Here is a 21,970-nt window from a genome sequence, read left to right as displayed (position 1 = left end):
TTGGTATTTCTCTGACTGCACTGTCAACTGTGGCACCTTATTAGAGACAGGTTGTGTACCTTTTCAATCTGTCCAATCAATTGAATTTTACCACAAGTGGATCCAATCAAGTTGTAGAACATCCTCAAGGATGATCAATGGAAACGGGATGCACCTGACCTTCAATTCGAGTCTCTACTTATGTAAAAATAAGGTATTTCAGTTTTTGTATTGTGCCATTATCGGGTGTTGTGTGAAATTGCTGGAAAAATAGACGTAACAAAATGTGGAAAAAGCTAAGGGGTCATGAATACTTTCCGAAAGCACTGTATACATCATGACTATAACATACAATACACTTCAAGACCTTGCTTGCATTTGTATACGGTCACATATCTCTCTGCCTATCATGGCGTGTGTAATACTTTGAACCAGATTTCCCAAATTAAAATTACGTGAGCTGTTTGTTGTTTTTTACCTGTTTTTGGTCCAACACAATTAAAATATATATATTTTTTGCTCTGAAAACTTCTTGGCCAATAAAAATCCTTGCGCGACCCCAGTTTGGGGAATCCTTCCCTATGTAACAGGTCACAGGCAGAATAATAGCATGAAAGTACGAAGGGAAGGAGAGTTGGTTCGACACCATTGTTACCGATAGACAAGAGAAACCAGACAGTGCACCAAATGACCTGGTAGGGGGGGGGGATTGAAAAGGGGTGATTGACGAGGAGAGCGGGCATGGAGATGGATAGCAGGGAGATGGTAACGGCAAATGAAGAGAGAATAGGAGCCCCTGCTCTTCACTTTTTTCTTGGAAAAAAAGGAGGACAGAGACAACGGAGATAAGAAAGAAACTTATAGAGGCCGTGGGACTATTAACGTTTTCTCCTGACAGTTTTCAGGACAGCGAAGAGCCAGAAACACGTTTTGAGTGTGTGTGCTGTGTTATGTATCCCTACTCTCCAAAATGTACCTCTAGTGTACCCCCGACACACACAACCCTTCTCCTTCACAGAAATCGAGAAAGGATGTGTTGTCGGTGCATGAGCGAAATAAAAAGGAAACTGCTCGTGACAAATGGCATCCAAAAAGGAAAATCCGACAGAGGAAAAACCGTTAATGGCCTGTTGTTCTATGAACAGTGAACTGAAGAGCACATCATATACGATACAGTCAAAAGTTTGAACACACCTTACTTCAGTCAAGCGGCGTTTTCTTCTATTTGAACTATTTCAAATAAAGATGAAAAAACACCATGGAACCATGTATGTAAACAAAAAGTGTAAACAACCGATCTTCAAAGTAGGGCACCTTTTGCCTTGATGACAGCTTGCACACTCCCAGCTTCACCTGGAATGCTTTTACAACAGCTTGAAGAGTTTGCTGAGCCACTTTCGGCTCTTCCACTCTGCGTCCAACTCATTCCAAAAACCATTCTCAATTGCGGTTAGGAGTGAGATGGATTGTGGAGGCCAGGTCGTTGATTCAGCACTCTAATCATCTCCTTCTTGGTTAAATAGCCCATTACACAGGTCCTGCGAGGTGTGGCTGAGGTCATTGTGCTGCTGAAAAACAAATGATAGTCCTACTAATGCAACACCGAGATGGGATGCATATCGCCTTGACAGAATGCTGTGGTAGCCATGTGGTTAAGCGTGCCTTGAGATTCTAAATAAATCAACAGACAGTGTCGACCAGCAAAGCACCCCCCCACCCTCACACCTCCTCCTCCATCTTCACGGTGGGAACTACACATGCGAGTAATCCGTTCCACTACTCTGCGGTCCTCACAAGACACGGCGTTTGGAACCGACAAAATCTCAAATTTGGATTTATCAGACCAAGGCAGATTTCCACCAGGTCTAATGTCATTGCTTGTGTTTCTGGCCTAAGCAAGTCTCTTCTTATTGGTTGTCCTTTAGTAGTGTTTCTTTGCAGCAATTCGACAATGAAAGGAGGCCTGATTCACACAGTCTCCTCTGAACAGTTGATGTGAGATGTGTCTGCTACTTGAACTCTGTGAAGCATTATTTGGGCTGCAGTTAACTCTAATGAACGTATCTTCTGCAGCAGAGGTAACTCTGGGTCTTCCTTTCTTGTGGCGGTTCCTCATGAGAGCCAGTTTCATATAGCGCTTGATGGTTTTTGCGACTGCACTTGAAAGAAAACTTTCAAAGTTCTTGAGATTTTTCCAGATTGACTGACCTTCATGTCTTAAAGTAAATGATGGACTGTCGTTTCTCTTTGCTTATTTGGAGCTGTTCATAATATGGACTTGGTCTTTTACCAAACAGGGCTCTCTTCTGTATACCAACCCCTACCTTGTCACAAACACAACTGATTGGCTCAAACGCATTAAGAAGGAAAGAAATTCCACAAATTAACGTTAACAAGGCACACTGTTAATAGAAATGCATTCCAGGTGACCTGATGAAAGCCGGTTGAGAGAATGCCAGGAGTGTGCCAAGCTTGTCATCAAGGCAAAAGGGTGGCTACTTTGAAGAATCTCAAATATAAAACATATTTTGATTTGTTTAACACTTTTTTTGGTTACTACATGATTCATATGTTGTTATTTCATTAGTTTTGATGTCTTCACTATTATTTCTACAATGTAGAAAATAGTACAAAAATTAAGAAAAACCTGGAATGAGTAGGTGTGTCCAAACTTTTGACTGGTACTGTATGTAAAGTACATTTTGCCGTGTGAGTGGTGCTCAGTTCTGTGTATCCTCTGTGAGAGTGTGAGTGTGCATGCTCATTTCTGTGTGTGTTGAGTATGTGTGAGTGCGCATCCTGTGCACGTAGGATGAAGAGCGCGTGCGCGCTTCTCCGCTCATCCCCACTCACAGACCGGGTCAGGCATCCATTTTAGGTTGCCTCTCTAATCTGCAGCCAGAGTGCCGGTCCTACATTTTGTTCGGGAGGCAGCGAGACACCAGCAAGCGTGGTTGTGCTCTTTTCACAGCCACAGCACTCCAGCTGCACACTGAGATTCATCACGCAAGCTCACCTATGAACACTCCTTTCTACTTATGCATGACTTTCAAAATATTATTTGGTAATTGTACATATGAATGCACGCAAGTATATGCATGTGTTACCTGCATGGGTTTTTGCAGGTTCAATAGTGAACGGTAGGGGATTTTAGTAGCATTCAGAGCCATTTTCATTGTGGCGGTTATAAACTAGAGGGTGGATAATGTAGGACTAAGGTGCGTTGTGCGTGTGCGTGTGTGTGTGTGTGTGTTGAGATGAAATACAGACTATGGGGATAATAGATATATATATACAGTGCGGCAAAATAAATGTGTGTGAGAGCCGGAAATCTTGCTTGTTTGTTAGGTGACCAAATACTTATTTTCCACCATAATTTGCAAAAAATTCATAAAAAATCCTACAATGTGATTTTCTGGATTTCCCCCCCCTCATTTTTGTCTGTCATAGTTGAAGTGTACACTATGATGAAAATTACAGGCCTCTCTCATTCTTTTTAAGTGGGAGAACTTGCACAATTGTGGCTGACTAAAATACTTTTTGCCCCACTGTATAATATATATACTATATCACTGATAGTTCAACTCAAGAGTATGCTGAGACACAACGTGGTGCAAAGGACATACAGCTGAAGTCGGAAGTTTACATACACCTGAGCCAAATACATTTTAAACTCAGTTCTTTTCACAATTCCTGATATTTAAACCTCAGTAAAAATGCCCTGTTTAGGTCAGTTAGGATCATCACTTTATTTTAAGAATGTGAAATGTCAGAATTAATAGTAGAGATAATTAATCTATTTCAGCTTTTATTTCTTCATCACATTCCAGTGGGTCAGAAGTTTAACATACACTCAATTAGTATTTAGTAGCATTGCCTTTAAATTGTTTAACTTGGGGTCAAACGTTTCGGGTAGCCTTTCACAACCTTCCCACAACAAATTGGGTTGAATTTTGGCCCATTCCTCCTGACAGAGCTGGTGTAACTGAAGTCTAGTTGTAGGCCTCCTTGCTCGACACACGCTTTTTCAGTTCTGCCCACAATGTTCAATGGATTGAGGTCAGGGCTTTGTGATGGCCACTCGAATTACCTTCACTTTGTTGTCCTTAAACCATTTTGCCCAACTTTGGAAGTATGCTTGGGGTCATTGTCCATTTGGAAGACCCATTTGCGACCAAGCTTTACATTTCTGACTGATGTCTTGGATGTTGCTTCAATATATCCACATTAATTTTCCCTCCTCATTGATTGCCATCTATTTTTGAAGTGCACCAGTCCCTCCTGCAGCAAAGTACCCCCACAACATGATTGCTGCCATCCCGTGCTTCACTGTTGGGATGGTGTTCTCGGCTTGCAAGCATACCCCTTTTTCCTCCAAACATAACAATGGTCCATTATGGCCAAAACAGTTTCTATTTTTGTTTCATCAGACCAGAGGACATTTCTCCAAAAAAGTATGATCTTTGTCCCCATGTGCAGTTTCAAAACCATAGTCTGTTTTTTTTATGGCGCGTTTTGGAGCAGCTGGCTCCTTCCTTGCTGAGTGGCCTTTCAGGTTACGTCGATATAGGACTCGTTTACTGTGGATATAGATACTTTTGTACCTGTTTCCTCCAGAATCTTCACAAGGTCCTTTTGCTGTTGTTCTGGGATTGATTTGCACTTTTCGCACCAAAGTACATTCATCTCTAGGAGACGGAAAGCGTCTCCTTCCTGAGCGGTATGGTGGCTGTTGTGTCCCATGGTGTTTATACTTGCATACTATTGTTTGTACATATGAATGTGCTACCTTCAGGCATTTGGAAATTGCTCCCAAGATGAACCAGACTTGTTTGGAGTCTACAATTTCTTTTTGGGCTGGATTTTTTTTGATTTTCCCCCCCCATGATGTTAAGCAAAGAGGCACTGAGTTTGAAGGTTAGGCCCTGAAAACATCCACAGTTAACACCTCCAAATTGACTCCAAATGATTACCTACCCTATTATGTCATGGCTTCAAGCCATGATCATAATTTTCTGGAATTTTCCAAACTGTTTAAAGGCACAGTTCAACTTAGTGTATGTAAACTTCTGACCCACTGGAATTGTGATACAGTGAATTATAAGTGAAATAATCTGGTCTGTAAACAATTTATTTTAAATGACTTGTGTCATGCAACAAAGTAGATGTCCAAAACCGACTTGCCAAAACTATAGTTTGTAACAAGAAATTTGTGGAGTGGTTGAAAAACGAGTTTTAATGACTCCAACCTAAGTGTATGTAAAAGAACTGTAAAAGAGCACAGGTACTTCTACACTGGTTTAGAGCCCCGAAAAAGAGCAGTTCTGCCCCATTGAAGAACGCGTGGTTTCTCCTCGTAGACTCTTGTTAGCCCACAAGCCCCCCACACAAAGCTCTTTAAGCCAGGCTCTCTTTATCAGAAGGGCACACTTGCTTCACAAGGATCCTATCACATACGGCAGGCACACGCACGCACACACACATACACACACACACACACACACACAACACACACACACAAAAGTGCACACACGCATGGACGCAGGCGCACACACACGCACACACCACTCACTCACTCAAGCACTCTCTGGTCTTGTTAAAAAAACCATTGTTCTACACACAGAACGCGAACGCGGTCACACCCTCCCCCAACTTCCTACAAAAACCCTACCCACCTCACCCATTCCCCCCCGCCACGCTTCTCCCCCTAATTCAAACCCTCCCATCCCTCCTTTTCTTCCCCTAGCCCAGGAGAGACACTGCAGGAGAGAGAGACGAAGAAAGAGAAAATATTGAAAAGGAAGAGAGAGAGGAGGAGAGAGAAGGAGAGGGAGAAGAGAGAGATGGAGAAAGAGAGAGAAGATGGAGCGAGAGAGAAATGTAGAGGGATTGAGGGAGAGGGAAAGACAGGAGAGAGAGAGACAGGAGAGAGAGAGAGACGGAGAGAGAGGCAGAAGAGAGAGAGAGAGACAGAGAGAGACAGGAGAGAGAGGGACAGAGAGAGATAGAGAGAGACAGAGAGGACAGAGCGAGCAGAGAGAGAGCAGACAGAGAGACAGAGAGAGAGAGACAGAGAGAGACAGAGAGAGAGGACAGAGAAAGAGACAGAGAGAGAGAGAATGAGAGAGAGAGAGAACAGCGAGAGTAAGGACAGAGAGACAGAGAGGACAGAGAGGAGAGAGACAGGAGAGACAGAAGACAGAGAGAGACAGGAGAGAGAGAGACAGGAGAGTGTGTGTGTTGTGGGGCGGGTGCTCTGTGTGTTGGTCGTGTGTGTGTGTGTGTACTGCACGCACGTCCACTGCAAGCATGACTGTGTGTGCTTACTGTAGTGTGCGTGGCGTGGTGTGTATGTACAGTAGCGGCTGACCTGTGTGTATGTGTGGCGTGCCCCCCTAAAAGCACCATCCTCGTCCTTGGAGAGATGTGGTTTGGCTTGCAATAGGTACTAGAGGCTGCCCAAGATTCTGCCACAACACACACACACAGACGCACGTTACAACAGCCCAATGAATAATAACCCTTACAAGGCTCCTTCCTTTTTGCAGGCTTTCAGTTTCTTAACTTCGGTACACAGGCACAAAAAAGATAGTGTGCGTATTTAAAGCAACAACAAAAAATAGAGAGGCAGAAAGCTTGTTTAAGCGTGATAAGAGGGGAGGGCATGGGAGGAGAGGAGATGGGGGAGGAGGAGAGGAGGTGGAAATTCACTATATTATTTTGTGAAATTTGAAATGTGCGGAACATCAAGACTTCTGGAGCAGCGCTGCTGTGCTCAGGAGAGCCCATAACACTCCCCTACACACACCCCCCCCACCCCACACACCCACAACACCACACCCCCCCCCCCCCCAATCACACAACACTCTCTCCTGTCCTCTCTCTCTCTCTGTCTTCTTCTGTGGTTCTCTTCTTCTCCCGTGCGTTCCTCTCTCTCTCTGTGGTCATCTGCTGCGCTACTCTGAACTTCTACGTCCTCCAGTCCTGCTCTCGCGTGTCTCTTCTCTCTTCAGTGTCTCTCTCTCTCTCATGTCTTCATTCTCTCTCTGTCTCTCTCTCTGTCTCTTCTCTGTCTATCATTCTCCTTCTCTCTCTGTCCTCTCTGTTCTCTCTTCACCTTCTCTTCTCTCTCCTGCCTCTCGTCTTCGTCTTGCCTCTCTTCCTTGTCTTCCTCTCTCTCGTCTTCCTCTCTGTCTCTCTCTCCTCTCTCCGTGCCCTGTCTCTCTCTCTGTATCTCTTCTCCTCTCTCCTCTGCCCTCTCTCTCTCTGTCTCTCTCTCTCCTGTCTTTCCCTCTCCCTCAATCCCTCTACATTTCTCTCTCGCTCCATCTTCTCTCTCTTTCTCCATCTCTCTCTCCTCCCTCTCCTTCTCTCTCCCTCCTCTCTCTCTTCCTTTTCATATTTTCTCTTTCTTCGTCTCTCTCTCCTGCAGTGTCTCTCCTGGGCTAGGGGGAAGAAAGGAGGGATGGGAGGGTTTGATTAGGGGGAGAAGCGTGGCGGGGGGGAATGGGGTGAGGTGGGCTAGGGTTTTTGTAGGAAGTTGGGGGAGGGTGTGACCGCGTTCCGTTCTGTGTGTAGAACAATGGTTTTTAACAAGCCAGCCAGAGTGCATTGAGTGAGTGAGTGTGTGTGTGCGTGTGTGTGCGCCTGCGTCCATGCGTGTGTGCACTTTTGTGTGTGTGTGTGTGTGTGTGTATGTGTGTGTGCGTGCGTGTGCCTGCGTATGTGATAGGATCCTTGGTGAAGCAAGTGTGCCCTCTGATAAGAGAGCCTGGCTTAAAGAGCTTTGTGTGGGGGGGCGTTGTGGGCTAAAAAGTCTAGAGGAGAAACCACGCGTTCTTCAATGGGGGCAGAACTGCTCTTTTCGGGGCTCTAAACAGTGTAGAGTACCTGTGCTCTTTTACAGTTTCTTTTACATACACTTAGGTTGGAGTCATTAAAACTCGTTTTTCAACCACTCCACAAATTTCTTGTTAACAAACTATAGTTTTGGCAAGTCGGTTTGGACATCTACTTTGTGCATGACACAAGTCATTTAAAATAAATTGTTTACAGACAGATTATTTCACTTATAATTCACTGTATCACAATTCCAGTGGGTCAGAAGTTTACATACACTAAGTTGACTGTGCCTTTAAACAGCTTGGAAAATTCCAGAAAATTATGTCATGGCTTTAGAAGCCATGACATAATAGGGTAGGGTAATCATTTGAGTCAATTGGAGGTGTAACTGTGGATGTATTTCAGGGCCTACCTTCAAACTCAGTGCCTCTTTGCTTAACATCATGGGGAAATCAAAAGAAATCAGCCAAAAAGAAATTGTAGACCTCCACAAGTCTGGTTCATCCTTGGGAGCAATTTCCAAATGCCTGAAGGTAGCACATTCATATGTACAAACAATAGTATGCAAGTATAAACACCATGGGACCACACAGCCACCATACCGCTCAGGAAGGAGACGCTTTCCGTCTCCTAGAGATGAATGTACTTTGGTGCGAAAAGTGCAAATCAATCCCAGAACAACAGCAAAGGACCTTGTGAAGATTCTGGAGGAAACAGGTACAAAAGTATCTATATCCACAGTAAAACGAGTCCTATATCGACGTAACCTGAAAGGCCACTCAGCAAGGAAGGAGCCACTGCTCCAAAACCGCCATAAAAAAAACAGACTATGGTTTGAAACTGCACATGGGGACAAAGATCATACTTTTTGGAGAAATGTCCTCTGGTCTGATGAAACAAAAAATAGAAACTGGTTGGGCATACTGGACTCACTTGTTATGTTTGGAGAAAAAGGGGTATGCTTGCAAGCCGAAGAACACCATCCCAACAGTGAAGCACGGGATGGCAGCATCATGTTGTGGGGGTACTTTGCTGCAGGAGGGACTGGTGCACTCACAAATAGATGGCATCAATGAGGAGGAAAATTTATGTGGATATATTGAGCAACATCCCAAGACATATCAGAAATGTAAAGCTTGGTCGCAAATGGGTCTTCCAAATGGACATGACCCAAGCATACTTCCAAAGTTGTGGCAAAATGGTTTAAGGCAACCAATGAAGGTATTCGAGTGGCCATCAAAAAGCCCTGACCTCAATCCCCATTGAACATTGTGGGCAAGAACTGAAAAGCGTGTTCGGCAAGGAGGCTACAAACTAGACGTCAGTTACACCAGCTCTGTCAGGAGGAATGGGCCAAAATTCACCCAATTTGTTGTGGGAAGGTTGTGAAAGGCTACCCGAAACGTTTGACCAAGTTAAACAATTTAAAGGCAATGCTACTAAATCCTAATTGAGTGTATGTAAACTTCTGACCCACTGGGAATGTGATGAAGAATAAAAGCTGAAATAATTAATTATCTCTACTTTATTCTGACATTTCACATTCTTAAAATAAAGTGATGATCCTAACTGACCTAAAACAGGGCATTTTTACTAGTTTTAATATCAGGAATTGTGAAAACTGAGTTTAAATGTATTTGGCTCAGGTGTATGTAAACTTCCGACTTCAGCTGTATGTCTTGCACCACGTTGTGTCTCAGCATACTCTTGAGTTGAACTATCAGTGATATATATATATATAATACAGTGGGGCAAAAAAGTATTTAGTCAGCCACAATTGTGCAAGTTCTCCCACTTAAAAAGATTGAAGCGGCCCTATTTTCCATCATAGGTACACTTCAACTATGACAGACAAAATGAGGGGGGGGAAATCCAGAAAATCACATTGTAGGATTTTTTATGAATTTATTTGCAAATTATGGTGGAAAATAAGTATTTGGTCACCTACAAACAAGCAAGATTTCTGGCTCTCACACACATACTTTTTTGCCGCACTGTATATATATATCTATTATCCCCATAGTCTGTATTTCATCTCACACACACACACACACACACACGCACACGCACACGCACCTTAGTCCTACTTATCCACCCTCTAGTTTATAACCGCCACAATGAAAAAGGCTCTGAATGCTACTAAAATCCCCTACCGTTCACTATTGAACATGCAAAACCCATGCAGGTAACACATGCATATACTTGCGTGCATTCATATGTACATATACAGAATAAGTATTTTGAAAGTCATGCATAAGTAGAAAGGAGTGTTCATAGGTGAGCTGCGTGATATCTCAGTGTGCAGCTGGAGTGCTGTGGCTGTGAAAAAGCACAACCACGCTTGCTGGTGTCTCGCTGCCTCCCGAACAAAATGTAGGACCGCACTCTGGCTGCAGATTAGAGAGGCAACCTAAAATGGATGCCTGACCCGGTCTGTGAGTGGGATGAGCGGAGAAGCGCGCACGCGCTCTTCATCCTACGTGCACAGATGCGCACTCACACATACTCACACACACAGAAATGAGCATGCACACTCACACTCTCACAGAGGATACACAGAACTGAGCACCCACTCACACGGCAAATGTACTTTACATACAGTACCAGTCAAAAGTTTGGACACACCTACTCATTCCAGGTTTTTTCTTAATTTTTGTACTATTTTCTACATTGTAGAATAATAGTGAAGACATCAAAACTATGAAATAACACATATGGAATCATGTAGTAACCAAAAAAGTGTTAAACAAATCAAAATATGTTTTATATTTGAGATTCTTCAAAGTAGCCACCCTTTGCCTTGATGACAGCTTGGCACACTCCTGGCATTCTCTCAACCGGCTTCATCAGGTCACCTGGAATGCATTTCTATTAACAGGTGTGCCTTGTTAAACGTTAATTTGTGGAATTTCTTTCCTTCTTAATGCGTTTGAGCCAATCAGTTGTGTTGTGACAAGGTAGGGGTTGGTATACAGAAGAGAGCCCTGTTTGGTAAAAGACCAAGTCCATATTATGAACAGCTCAAATAAGCAAAGAGAAACGACAGTCCATCATTACTTTAAGACATGAAGGTCAGTCAATCTGGAAAATCTCAAGAACTTTGAAAGTTTCTTCAAGTGCAGTCGCAAAAACCATCAAGCGCTATGATGAAACTGGCTCTCATGAGGACCGCCACAAGAAAGGAAGACCCAGAGTTACCTCTGCTGCAGAAGATACGTTCATTAGAGTTAACTGCAGCCCAAATAAATGCTTCACAGAGTTCAAGTAGCAGACACATCTCAACATCAACTGTTCAGAGGAGACTGTGTGAATCAGGCCTTCCTTCATTGTCGAATTGCTGCAAAGAAACCACTACTAAAGGACACCAATAAGAAGAGACTTGCTTGGGCCAAGAAACACAAGCAATGGACATTAGACTGGTGGAAATCTGTCCTTGGTCTGATAAGTCCAAATTTGAGATTTTTGGTTCCAACCGCCGTGTCTTTGTGAGACGCAGAGTAGGTGAACGGATTATCTCCGCATGTGTAGTTCCCACCGTGAAGCATGGAGGAGGAGGTGTGAGGGTGTGGGGGTGCTTTGCTGGTGACACTGTCTGTGATTTATTTAGAATTCAAGGCACGCTTAACCAGCATGGCTACCACAGCATTCTGCAGCGATATGCCATCCCATCTGGTTTGCACTTAGTAGGACTATCATTTGTTTTTCAGCAGCACAATGACCCAGCACACCTCCAGGCTGTGTATGGGCTATTTAACCAAGAAGGAGAGTGATAGAGTGCTGCATCAGACGACCTGGCCTCCACAATCATCTCACCTCAACCCAATTGAGATGGTTTTGGAATGAGTTGGATCGCAGAGTGAAGGCCAACAAGTGCTCAGCAACTCCTTCAAGACTGTTGTAAAAGCATTCCAGGTGAAGCTGGAGAGTGTGCAAAGCTGTCATCAAGGCAAAGGGTGCCTACTTTGAAGAATCGTTGTTTAACACTTTTTTGTTTACTACATGATTCCATGTGTTTTTTCATCTTTATTTGAAATAGTTCAAATAAAGAAAACCCCTTGAATGAGTAGGTGTGTTCAAACTTTTGACTGGTACTGTATATGATGTGCTCTGTCAGTTCACTGTTCCCATAAAGAACAAAGGCCATAATCGGTTTTCTCCTCTTGTCGGATTTCCTTTTTGGAGCCATTTTGTCACGACGCAGCTTTCCTTTTTATTTCGCTCATGCACCGACACACTCCTTTCCTCGATTTCTGTGAGGAGAAGGGTGTGTGTGTCGGGGGTACCACTAGAGGTACATTTGGAGAGTAGGGATACATAAACACACACACACTCAAAAAGTGTTCTTGGCTCTGTCGCTGTCCCGAACCTGTCAGGAGAAAACATTAATAGTCAGGCCTCTAAAGTTTCTTCTCTCTACTCCGTTTCTCTGTCCTCCTTTTTTTTCCAAGAAAAAGAGTGAAGAGCAGGGGGCTCCCCTATTCCTCTCTTATTTGCCGTTACCTCTCCCTGCCTATCCATCTCCATGCCCCTCTCCTCTTCATCACCCTCTTTCAATCCCCCCCCCCCTCACTCAGGTCATTTGGTGCACTGTCATGGTTGTTCTCTTTGTCTATCTGGATAACAATTGTGTCGAACCACTCCCTTCCCTTCGTCTTTCAGCTATTATTCTGCTGTTGATCCTGTACATAGGGAAGGATTCCCCAACTGGCAGTCCGCAGGATTTTATTGGCCAAGAAGTTTTCAGAGCAAAAAAATATATATATATTTTATTGTTGGACCAAAAAAACGGTAAAAACAGCAACAAATCAGCTCCACGTAATTTTAATTTTGGAAATCTGTTCCAAAGTATTCACACGCATGATAGAGAGAGATATGTGACCGTATACAAATGCAAGCAAGGTTTGAAGTGATTATGTTTTAGTCAAATGTTATACAGTGCTTTCGGAAAGTATTCAGACCCCTTAGCTTTTTCCACATTTTGTTACGTTATTTTTTCCAGCAATCTTCACACAACACCCGATAATGACAATACACAAAACTGAAATACCTTATTTACATAAGTATGAGACTCGAAATTGAGGTCAGGTGCATCCCGTTTCCATTGATCATCCTTGAGATGTTTCTACAACTTGATTGGAGTCCACTTGTGGTAAATTCAATTGATTGGACATGATTTGAAAAGGTACACACCTGTCTCTATAAGGTGCCACAGTTGACAGTGCATGTCAGAGCAAATACCAAGCCATGAGGTCGAAGGAATTGCCCGTAGAGCTCCGAGACAGGAATGTGTTCAAGGCACAGATCTGGGGAAGGGTACCAAAAGATTTTTAGCAGCATTGAAGGTCCAAAAGAACACAGTGGCCTCCATCATCCTTAAATGGAAAAGTTTGTAACCACCAAGACTCTTCCTAGAGCTGGCCGCCCGTTCAAACTGATCAATCGGGGGAGAAGGTCCTTGGCGATGGTCACTCTGACAGAGCTCTAGAGTTCCTCTGTGGAGATGAGAGAACCTTGCAAAAGGACAACCATCTCTGCAGCACTCCACCAATCAGGCCTTTATGGTAGAGTGGCCAGACGGAAGCCACTCCTCAGTAAAAGGCACATGACACTCTCAGACCATGAGAAACAAGATTCTCTGGTCTGATGAAACCAAGATTGAACTTGGTTTCATCAGAATACCAAGCGTCACGTCTGGAGGAAACCTGGCATCATCCCTACGGTGAAGCATGGTGGTGGCAGCATCATGCTGTGGTGATGTTTTTCAGCAGCAGGGACTTGGAGACTAGTCAGGATCGAGGCAAAGATGAATTGAGCAAAGTACAGAGAGATCCTTGATGAACACCTGCTCCAGAGCACTCCGGACCTCAGACTGGGGTGAAGATTCACCTTCCAACAAGACAACGACCCTAAGCACACAGCCAAGACAACCCAGGAGTGGCTTCAGGACAAGTCCCTGAATGTCCTTGAATGGCCCAGCCAGAGCCCGGACTTGAACCCGATCGAACATCTCTGGAGAGACCTGTTAATAGCTGTGCAGCGACACTCCCCATCCAACCTGACAGAGCTTGAGAGGATCTGCAGAGAAGAATGGGATAAACTCCCCAAATACAGGTGTGCCAAGCTTGTAGCGTCATACCCAAGAAGAAGGTACTTAAACAAAGTACTGAGCAAAGTGTCTGAATACTTATGTAATTCTGATATTTCAGTAGTTTTTATAAATGAGCAGAAATGTGTCACTATGGGGTATTGTGTGTAGATTGACGAGGTATTTTTTTTTTTGTAGAATAGGGCTGTAACGTAACAAAATGTGGAGAAAGTCTATGGGGTCTGAATACTTTCCAAAGGCACTGTATCTTTTGGGGCTTTTTGCGGTCACTTTGCAGTCTACAAATGATGTTCCGCCCCCCTGATCATCTGCTCCAGAACAAATTGTCCCGCGGCTGAATGTAGGTGATGATCCCTGACATAGGGCATCTCTAACATGTCAGGAGCATCATATTATAATATTATATCACAACGAGGTATTGCTTTTCAAGAAAAAAATKTACAAGATAGTGTAGAGTGCACCGTGTGAAGTTGAGAATATACGTGTATATTTTCGAGCAACCTTTATTTGATTGAGTAACGTATTTTTATTGTAGCAGCATTATTATGGATGCTGTGTGYTCTGTTTAGATATTATGGTATGTCATTTATCTGTGAAGCGTTACCCAGAAGAGGACTGGGGGGAAAAGGAACAGTCCTTTAGCTTGCTTTTGACAGAACCGTCAACCATGTTTTTTTTTAAAAGATTGCATAAATGACAATGTCCATGGTGAGGGCAAAACTCCTCTAATAATGTCCTACTGGTGACTCAATGTGTTTGTGTGTGTCACTCTCTCTTTCTGGCACTCTCTCTGTCTTTCTGTCTCTCTCGCTCTTTCTGTCTCTCTCGCTCTCTTTCTGTCTCTCTCGCTCTCTTTCTCTCTCTCTCTCTCTCTCTCTACAGCGTGGGCCTTCCGAAGTAGAAATAGAGAGAATACAGTAGATAAATAGAGAGTGAACCTTTCTTTTTCTTACTCGGTGTGTCACATTTTATTTGTGTCGGGCGCGTCCGTCTCTCTCTAGCGGTGGGGGGGGGGGTCTCTTGCTTTCTCGCTTGACTGGAGCGAAGGTGAAGCTCGCTCTCCGCGGTCCTCCCGTCTTCACACGGGAGAGAGACGCGCTCGCTTGGCCGTAGTGCCTTTGACAGCCAAGCCTTTCCGACAGGCGTGAAGATGGGCTGACTGGGTTAGCTCGCAATGCAGGACTCACTGGGGCTAGTGTAGCGCTAAGGTGCCCTGCACTCAAAGACTATTCAGTCAGACCCGTTGCTAACACTAGCGCTAGCTGATTCTCCAGCCGCAGTGAGCATTGCGGATCCACTACGGCGTTTTGACACGACGTGACTGCATGCATTCTGATTTATGGGCTCAAAATGGCTGCCGTATTGTGACTTGCATTAGAGTCAGGCTTGAGAGTGTAGCCTATTCCTTCTCTGTTATCAGGCCATTTCTTGGACATTGTATTCCTCTCATATAAAAGCAAACCTCTAATGTATCTGATGCCCTGGGGCTTTCTGTCTTTAATGAGTGGGTAGTAGGCCTATTTATAGTCCGGAAAAGCTGCTCTCCATTGTAAAATATGCAAAGGGTGGGCAATCCCTTTGCAGCTTTCGTTGGGGAATGTGTATATTATAACAGTACATTTGCCATAGGCACATCCTACATTTTATATAAGTGTAATGCTTTTTGACCCTCAACTGATGCGATGTCAGTCCGAAATATCTCATCACAAACCGTTTTGGCCAGCGAGGACCGATGGTCTTGAATCCTGTTTTGAATGTGCTCTGGTTCGAAGTTATCCTCGGGCTCCAAATCTAGGATCAACTTACCTCCCCAAATACTGACCTTAACCACTCCATCAAAAGCAGCCTGTTTTCTGGGGCAGTCAGTGCTTTGATATAGAGAGAGAACCATCACCTCCAGCTCCATTCCACTCTATATTCTTCACTGCTGCCTTGTGGCTGAAGACTGGTACTGCATGTTGCGGCTTTATTCTTTCCCCCTGACAAATACATTTACATTTTAGTCATTTAGCAGACGCTCTTATCCAGAGCAACTTACAGTAGAGTGCATACATTTTATTACATTTTTACATACTGAGACAAGGATATCCCTACCGGCCAAGAGCAGACGCTCTTATCCAGAGCGACTTACAGTAGAGTGCATACATTTTATGACATTATTATTATTATATATTTATTATTATTATTATTATTATTTTTTTTACATACTGAGACAAGGATATCCCTACCGGCCAAACCCTCCCTAACCCGGACGACGCTATGCCAATTGTGCGTCGCCCCACGGATCTCCCAGTTGCGGCCGGCTGCGACAGAGCCTGGGCGCGAACCCAGCCCAGCCTGGGCGCGAACCTTAGAGACTCTGGTGGCGCAGCTAGCACTGCGATGCAGTGCCCTAGACCACTGCGCCACCCGGGAGATGGGACTAATAAGGGACTAATACTGCTCCGTAGCAGTACAATGTCTTTCCATGGTTTTTGGCATCCTCTCTCCTCCTCTCGGACTTTCCGACGTGTTTCGAGATCAAGGCCAAGAAAACGAGGATGCAAAGAATCAAGGAAGGATGAAGTGATCCCTTGTGTCGGTGAACAATCCAGCACAGCTTAGATTTATTGTTTGTTGGGGTCTCCAGAGTGCTAATCTTTAAATGTATTTTGTGGTGGAAGGAAGCTGTGTGTTTTGCTGCAAAGGAGTAATCCCCCAGCAGGTAGTGTGTTTGAATCCTGCTCTCAAGGTGCTTACACCATGTTGCGACACTTATGGAGAGCTCAAAGCAACCAGAGACTCTTTCATGCTTTGTCCCAGGGCGCTAGGAACAGAGCCAACGCTATAGAGAAACAGAGTCTGTTTCATGTGTCAATCAATCAATCACGCTGCTTTCTAAGTCAGAGAGCAGATCCATTATCTTTGAAAAAAGTGCACCTGGTTCATGTTCTGGGCATATCGTAGCAAAACATTTCAAAATGTTGTGTCATGGAAAACGAAAATGAGCAGTTTTGCACCATTTCAGATTATTTTCTTACATTTTCTGACTAGTAAACAAAACCTTGAAGTCAGTTTGTAGCTGTTGTTATGATTAGGGCAATTCCTGACCATGTAACCTGACTAATGCCTCAAAAACAGAATCTAGAATTGTTCCTGGTCAGGTCACATGGTCAGGAGGGAAATCTCTTGGTTCAATTCATGATACATTTCTTGTAATTTGATCTCGTGTCCATTTCAGGTGTTATCTGAGAAGGGCTATGGATCCATCACCACAGAGGTTCTAGAGGGCCAGGAGTTCTTCTACGCGGAAGACTACCTCCAGCAGTACCTGAAGAAGGTCCCCAAGGGCTACTGCTGTCTGAAGGGGACCGGGGTGAGCTGTCCCATCGGAGCTGAAGCAGACGATGACAAAGACGAGCTGTGAAAAGAGAGAGAGAGCGTGAGAGAGAGAGAGCGAGAGAGAGAGAGAGAGAGAGAGAGATGAGAAGAAGGGGAAGAGAAAGTGGATGGATTACAAGGTGGGTTTTTTTCAGATCTGAGTTTGTCGCTATCAAGGTGGAAATCACGCTTTTGAATTTTCCTGCTTCATATAGTCTCTTTATGGCCAAGATAGGAGACTTGTTTGGACAATCTTGACTTTCTATAAACAATCAGCAATAGGTATGGGTTGAAAAATGTTTCCACTCCCTAACGTGTTTCTGAACTCGCTTAGCATTGTGTTAATTTGGCTAATTGGCTAAATCATTTCAAAAGTATTTAGCAATCTGTATGAACGCTCTTGTATACAATGATAATTGTATTTTCTCATTTAAATTGAAGTGTTGCAATTCAATATAGCTCATATCAAGGTTATTTTATTATTATATTGGTGCATGATGCCGTGAGACCTCTTTGTATGCGAGGCTGAAGTACTGATAGAAATCCACAAGATGGCAATAGATACCAACAAAYTTAACCTCTCAACAAAACAGCTTCAGGATTTCATTCCATCCACTCAATGTGACACCCTCACCCTTTAGGGCTATCTTCCATTAAGAGAGAGATTAGTAACCTTTCCATAGAAGGGATTTGCACGTTGTGGTAGAATTTTTTGACATGTATGTTGGAATCACATCAGTTTTGTCTCCTTCCATTGTCTCATGCTCAGAAACATACACTGACTATACCAAACATTAGGAACACTCTACAAGGTGTCGAAAGCATTCCACAGGGATGCTGGCCCATGTTAACTCCATTGCTTTCCAAAGTTGTGTCAAGTTGGCTGGATGTCCTTTGGGTGGTGGACCATTCTCGATACGCACGGGAAACTGTTGAGCGTGAAAAACCCAGCAGTGTTGCAGTTCTTGACACAAACCGGTGCGCCTGGCACCTACTCCCATACCCCGTTCAAAGGCACTTACATTTTTTTGCCTTGCCCATTCACCCTCTAAATGGCACACATACACAATCCATGTCTCAATTGTCTCGAAGGCTTAAAAATCCGTCTTTATGTTACGTGCCTTTTAACGGAGGGAGGYGCAGGAATCAGGAGCAGGAGAGCAAGGAATTCCCAGTGGCAAAATAGTTTAATGAGCAGTCCAAAACACAACTACCACATGGGACTGAAACAAGCCCAAATGATGTAGCCACACACACAGGGAAATAAAGCGCATACACACGGGGGAGAAACCKCTACTCCTAAACTCAATACCTAACGGCACAACTGCCGTGAGAAAAGAAACCCCGTGGTGCAGACACACACCCCTAAATAACGTCACCACAGAAAACAATCTCGCACAAAGACTAGCAGGCAGCGGACGTAAATATACCCACCGAAATCAACTAACAAGACACAGGTGTAAACAATACAGACAGACACAAACGAAAAGGAAAAATGGATCGGTGGCAGCTAGTAGGCCGGCGACGACGACCGCCGAGCACCGCCCGAACAGGGAGAGGAGCCACCTTCGGTGGAAGTCGTGACACTTTAACCTGTCTCCTCCCCTTCACCTACACTGATTGAAGTGGATTTAACAAGTGACATCAATAAGGGATGATAGCTTTCACCTGGTCAGTCTATGTCATGGAAAGAGCAGGTGTTCATTATGTTTTGTACACTCAGGCTTATGTGTGAGAGCATCCCTGGTTTTCAGCGAAACAAAATCAAATCGACGTTTATTGGTCGAGTACACAGTTTAGCAGATGTTGTAGTGGGTGCAGCGAAATGCATATGTTACGGGCTCCTTACGATGCCGTAAAATGCTTTTTAAAAAGCACACAGGGCCTCCCGAGTGGTGCAGTGGTCTAAGACACTAGTAGCTGTGCCACTAGAGAACCTGGTTTGTGTCCAGGCTCTGTCGCAGCCGGCCGCGACCGGGAGACCCATGGGGCGGCGCACAATTGGCCCAGCATCGTCCGGGTTAGGGAAAGGTTTGAGCAGTAGCGCACTAGCGACTCCTGTGGTGGGGCGGGTGCAATGCACGCTGACACGGTCGCCAGGTGCACGTGTTTCCTCCGACACATTGGTGCGGCTGGCTTCCGGGTTAAGCGGGCATTGTGTCAAGAAGAAGTGCGGCTTGGCGGGGTTGTGTTTCGGAGGATGCACGGCTCTCGACCTTCGCCTCTCCCGAGTCCGTACGGAAGTTGCAGCGATGGGACAAGACTGTACCTACCAATTGGATACCACGGAATTGGGGAGAAAAAAGCACTCGAAATCAAGAACGTCGGGACAAAACCAATTAATAACCCAAATAGCATCGTAACAGTAATCAAAATGCAATCTATACGTATGTACACTGGAAGATTTTAGACAAGATATGCTATACTGAATAAAAATATACATGCAACAATTTCAAATATTTTATTGAGTAACAGCTCATATAAGGAAATCAGTGAATTGAAATCAATTAATTAGGCCCTAATCTATGGATTTCACATGACTGGGAATACAGATGCATATCAGATGCATAATTTTTTCACGCAGGAAAAAAAGATAAAACGCATAAAAAATATCTTGCTGCGTTTTGTAAAAACAGATCTAAAATGCTAGCTGTGCCAATTGTAATTTATGCTCGTTATCAGACTAATTGTGTGCTTTAGTTGCACGTCTAAACTCAGCAGACAGTGCTCCGACTGATGTGTAGCTTCTTTTAAAGTGCAAGATTAACTTTAAGCAAAACATTAAGGAAATGTAGCTGGCTTTCTATTATAGCCCTAAACATTAGAAATATGATGGCCATACATAGTTATGCAAAGAATACCTTGCCTTTTCATTGTAAGCTCATTTACTTGTGTGGCTGCCAGCCAAATAGCGTTGCACTTCTATWGTCATCTGATGAAAATGAAGCTATTTTATGTTGAATGTGTTGCACTAATGTATTTTCTGTGAAGGAAAACTGTAGTTGCACGTCCCTTATCACTCTATTGAAGCAAATATAAACACAGTTGACTTTCAATATAAAACGTGACCCCTGTCAATACACAGCTGGACTCACCTGCTCCCGCTTTCTACTGTTGTGCTATTTACAAACAAACACGTGACTGGTTCAACTGTGCTAAGTAAGCTTCATAATGCAAAATAATGTGACGGATAAAAATGAAGTATGTGATCTTTATCTCCTAACGTATTGCACAAGTTGACTGCAGGTATTTGCTTAAAAAATAGCTACACATATGAAATGTATAAAATGTATTGAAAAACTTCAAATAAATATTTTCAACAGTATTGAAAAACAATCCCGTGGCTATTTCCAAATACCCCAGTATACAGTATATGCAGAATACCGCCCAAGCCTAGTATGTTCAGCAGTAGATATATTAGAGTAAGCTATGTCAAGAATCCAGTATATAAATAAATATGTATAAATGTATATGTATATGTATAAACAGTATAACTAAATATAAAGTACAGTAGTACAAATATTTGAATGAGCTACAGTATGTCTGGAATGCAGTATTTAAATACTCAGTGTGAAACAGGAAGTGTCCAGTGGTTCAATGTCTCTATGACATGGGACAGCAGAGTTGGCTGTGTGGGAGTGTGTGTTTATGAGTATGAGGTGTGTGTGTGTGATAGCTTGTGTGTGTGTTTTGTGTTTTGCATCACCTGGTAGACGGCTAGTGATGGCTGTTCAACAGTCTGATGCCTGGTAATAGAAGCAGTGTTATAGTCTCTCTGTCTTGACACTGATGCGCCTGTACTATCTCTGTCTGCGCCGAGTGAACAGTCCGTGAGGTCCTTAATAATCTACAGAGTGGCCATTAAAGCTGACATCCGCGATAGGCGAAACAAATGTGCCCCTAGGCGCATTTGTTATGGTTTTTGTTTTGAGGAAATGAACATCCAGCATCGTGGTAAACTAAAAACGTAGTACTCTGCTGTTCTATCGCGTGTACAATGATGTGCAATGATGTTAGAGGGGGAAAAAATGTGTTTGTTGTTTTTATTTTGTTATTTTTATTTTACCCGTTTATTTTGACTGAGAACAAGTTCTCATTTGCAGCAACGACCTGGGGAATAGTTTACAGGGAGAGGAGGGGATGAATGAGCCATTGTAAACTGGGGATTATTAGGTGACCGGTGATGGTTGAGGCCAAGATGGGAATTTAGCCAGGACACCCGGGGTTAACACCCCTACTCTTACGATAAGTGCCATGGGATCTTTAAATGACGCTCAGAGAGACAGGACACGCCCGTTTAAACGTCTCCAGTCCGAAACGACGGCACGCTACACAGAGCAGTGTCCCCAATCACTGCCCTGGGGCATTGGGATCTTGTGTTTAGACCGAGAAAGAGTGCCTCCTACTGGCCCTCCAACACCACTTCCAGCAGCACCTGGCCTCCCATCCGCGGGACTGACCATGGACCAACCCTGCCTTAGCTTCAGAAGCAAGCCCAGCAGTTGGTATGCAGGGTGGTATGGCTGCTGGTTTGAAGTACCGTCTCTATTGTTGTATATCCGCAACAGACGTGGCAGTTTCACTCTATGGATTACAGCTTTTAATGGTTAAATTAAGGAAGTACCTCCCACAGTGAATGAAACACACTTCCAAGAAGCCACGCTATGACCGTCTTACATGATC

General features: G+C 43.9%; 1 protein-coding gene across 2 annotated transcripts in view; it reads left to right on the top strand.

Annotated features, from left to right (window-relative positions):
* msrab (methionine sulfoxide reductase Ab) overlaps nucleotides 1-20,612 on the top strand; it is a 53,650-nt gene extending 33,038 nt beyond the window's left edge. For both annotated transcript variants that reach the window (XM_024135086.2, XM_070438012.1), the window contains exon 6: nucleotides 17,148-20,612. In XM_024135086.2, the coding sequence (XP_023990854.1) occupies nucleotides 17,148-17,333 (186 nt within the window). In that variant the 3' untranslated portion in view covers nucleotides 17,334-20,612. The remainder of the gene's footprint in view (nucleotides 1-17,147) is intronic.
* Nucleotides 20,613-21,970: the final 1,358 nt, after the last annotated feature.

The sequence above is a fragment of the Salvelinus sp. IW2-2015 genome, unplaced genomic scaffold, assembly GCF_002910315.2.
Source record: "Salvelinus sp. IW2-2015 unplaced genomic scaffold, ASM291031v2 Un_scaffold83, whole genome shotgun sequence".
In the NCBI taxonomy this organism is placed as follows: domain Eukaryota; kingdom Metazoa; phylum Chordata; class Actinopteri; order Salmoniformes; family Salmonidae; genus Salvelinus; species Salvelinus sp. IW2-2015.
This window is presented reverse-complemented; position numbering and strand designations above follow the sequence as displayed.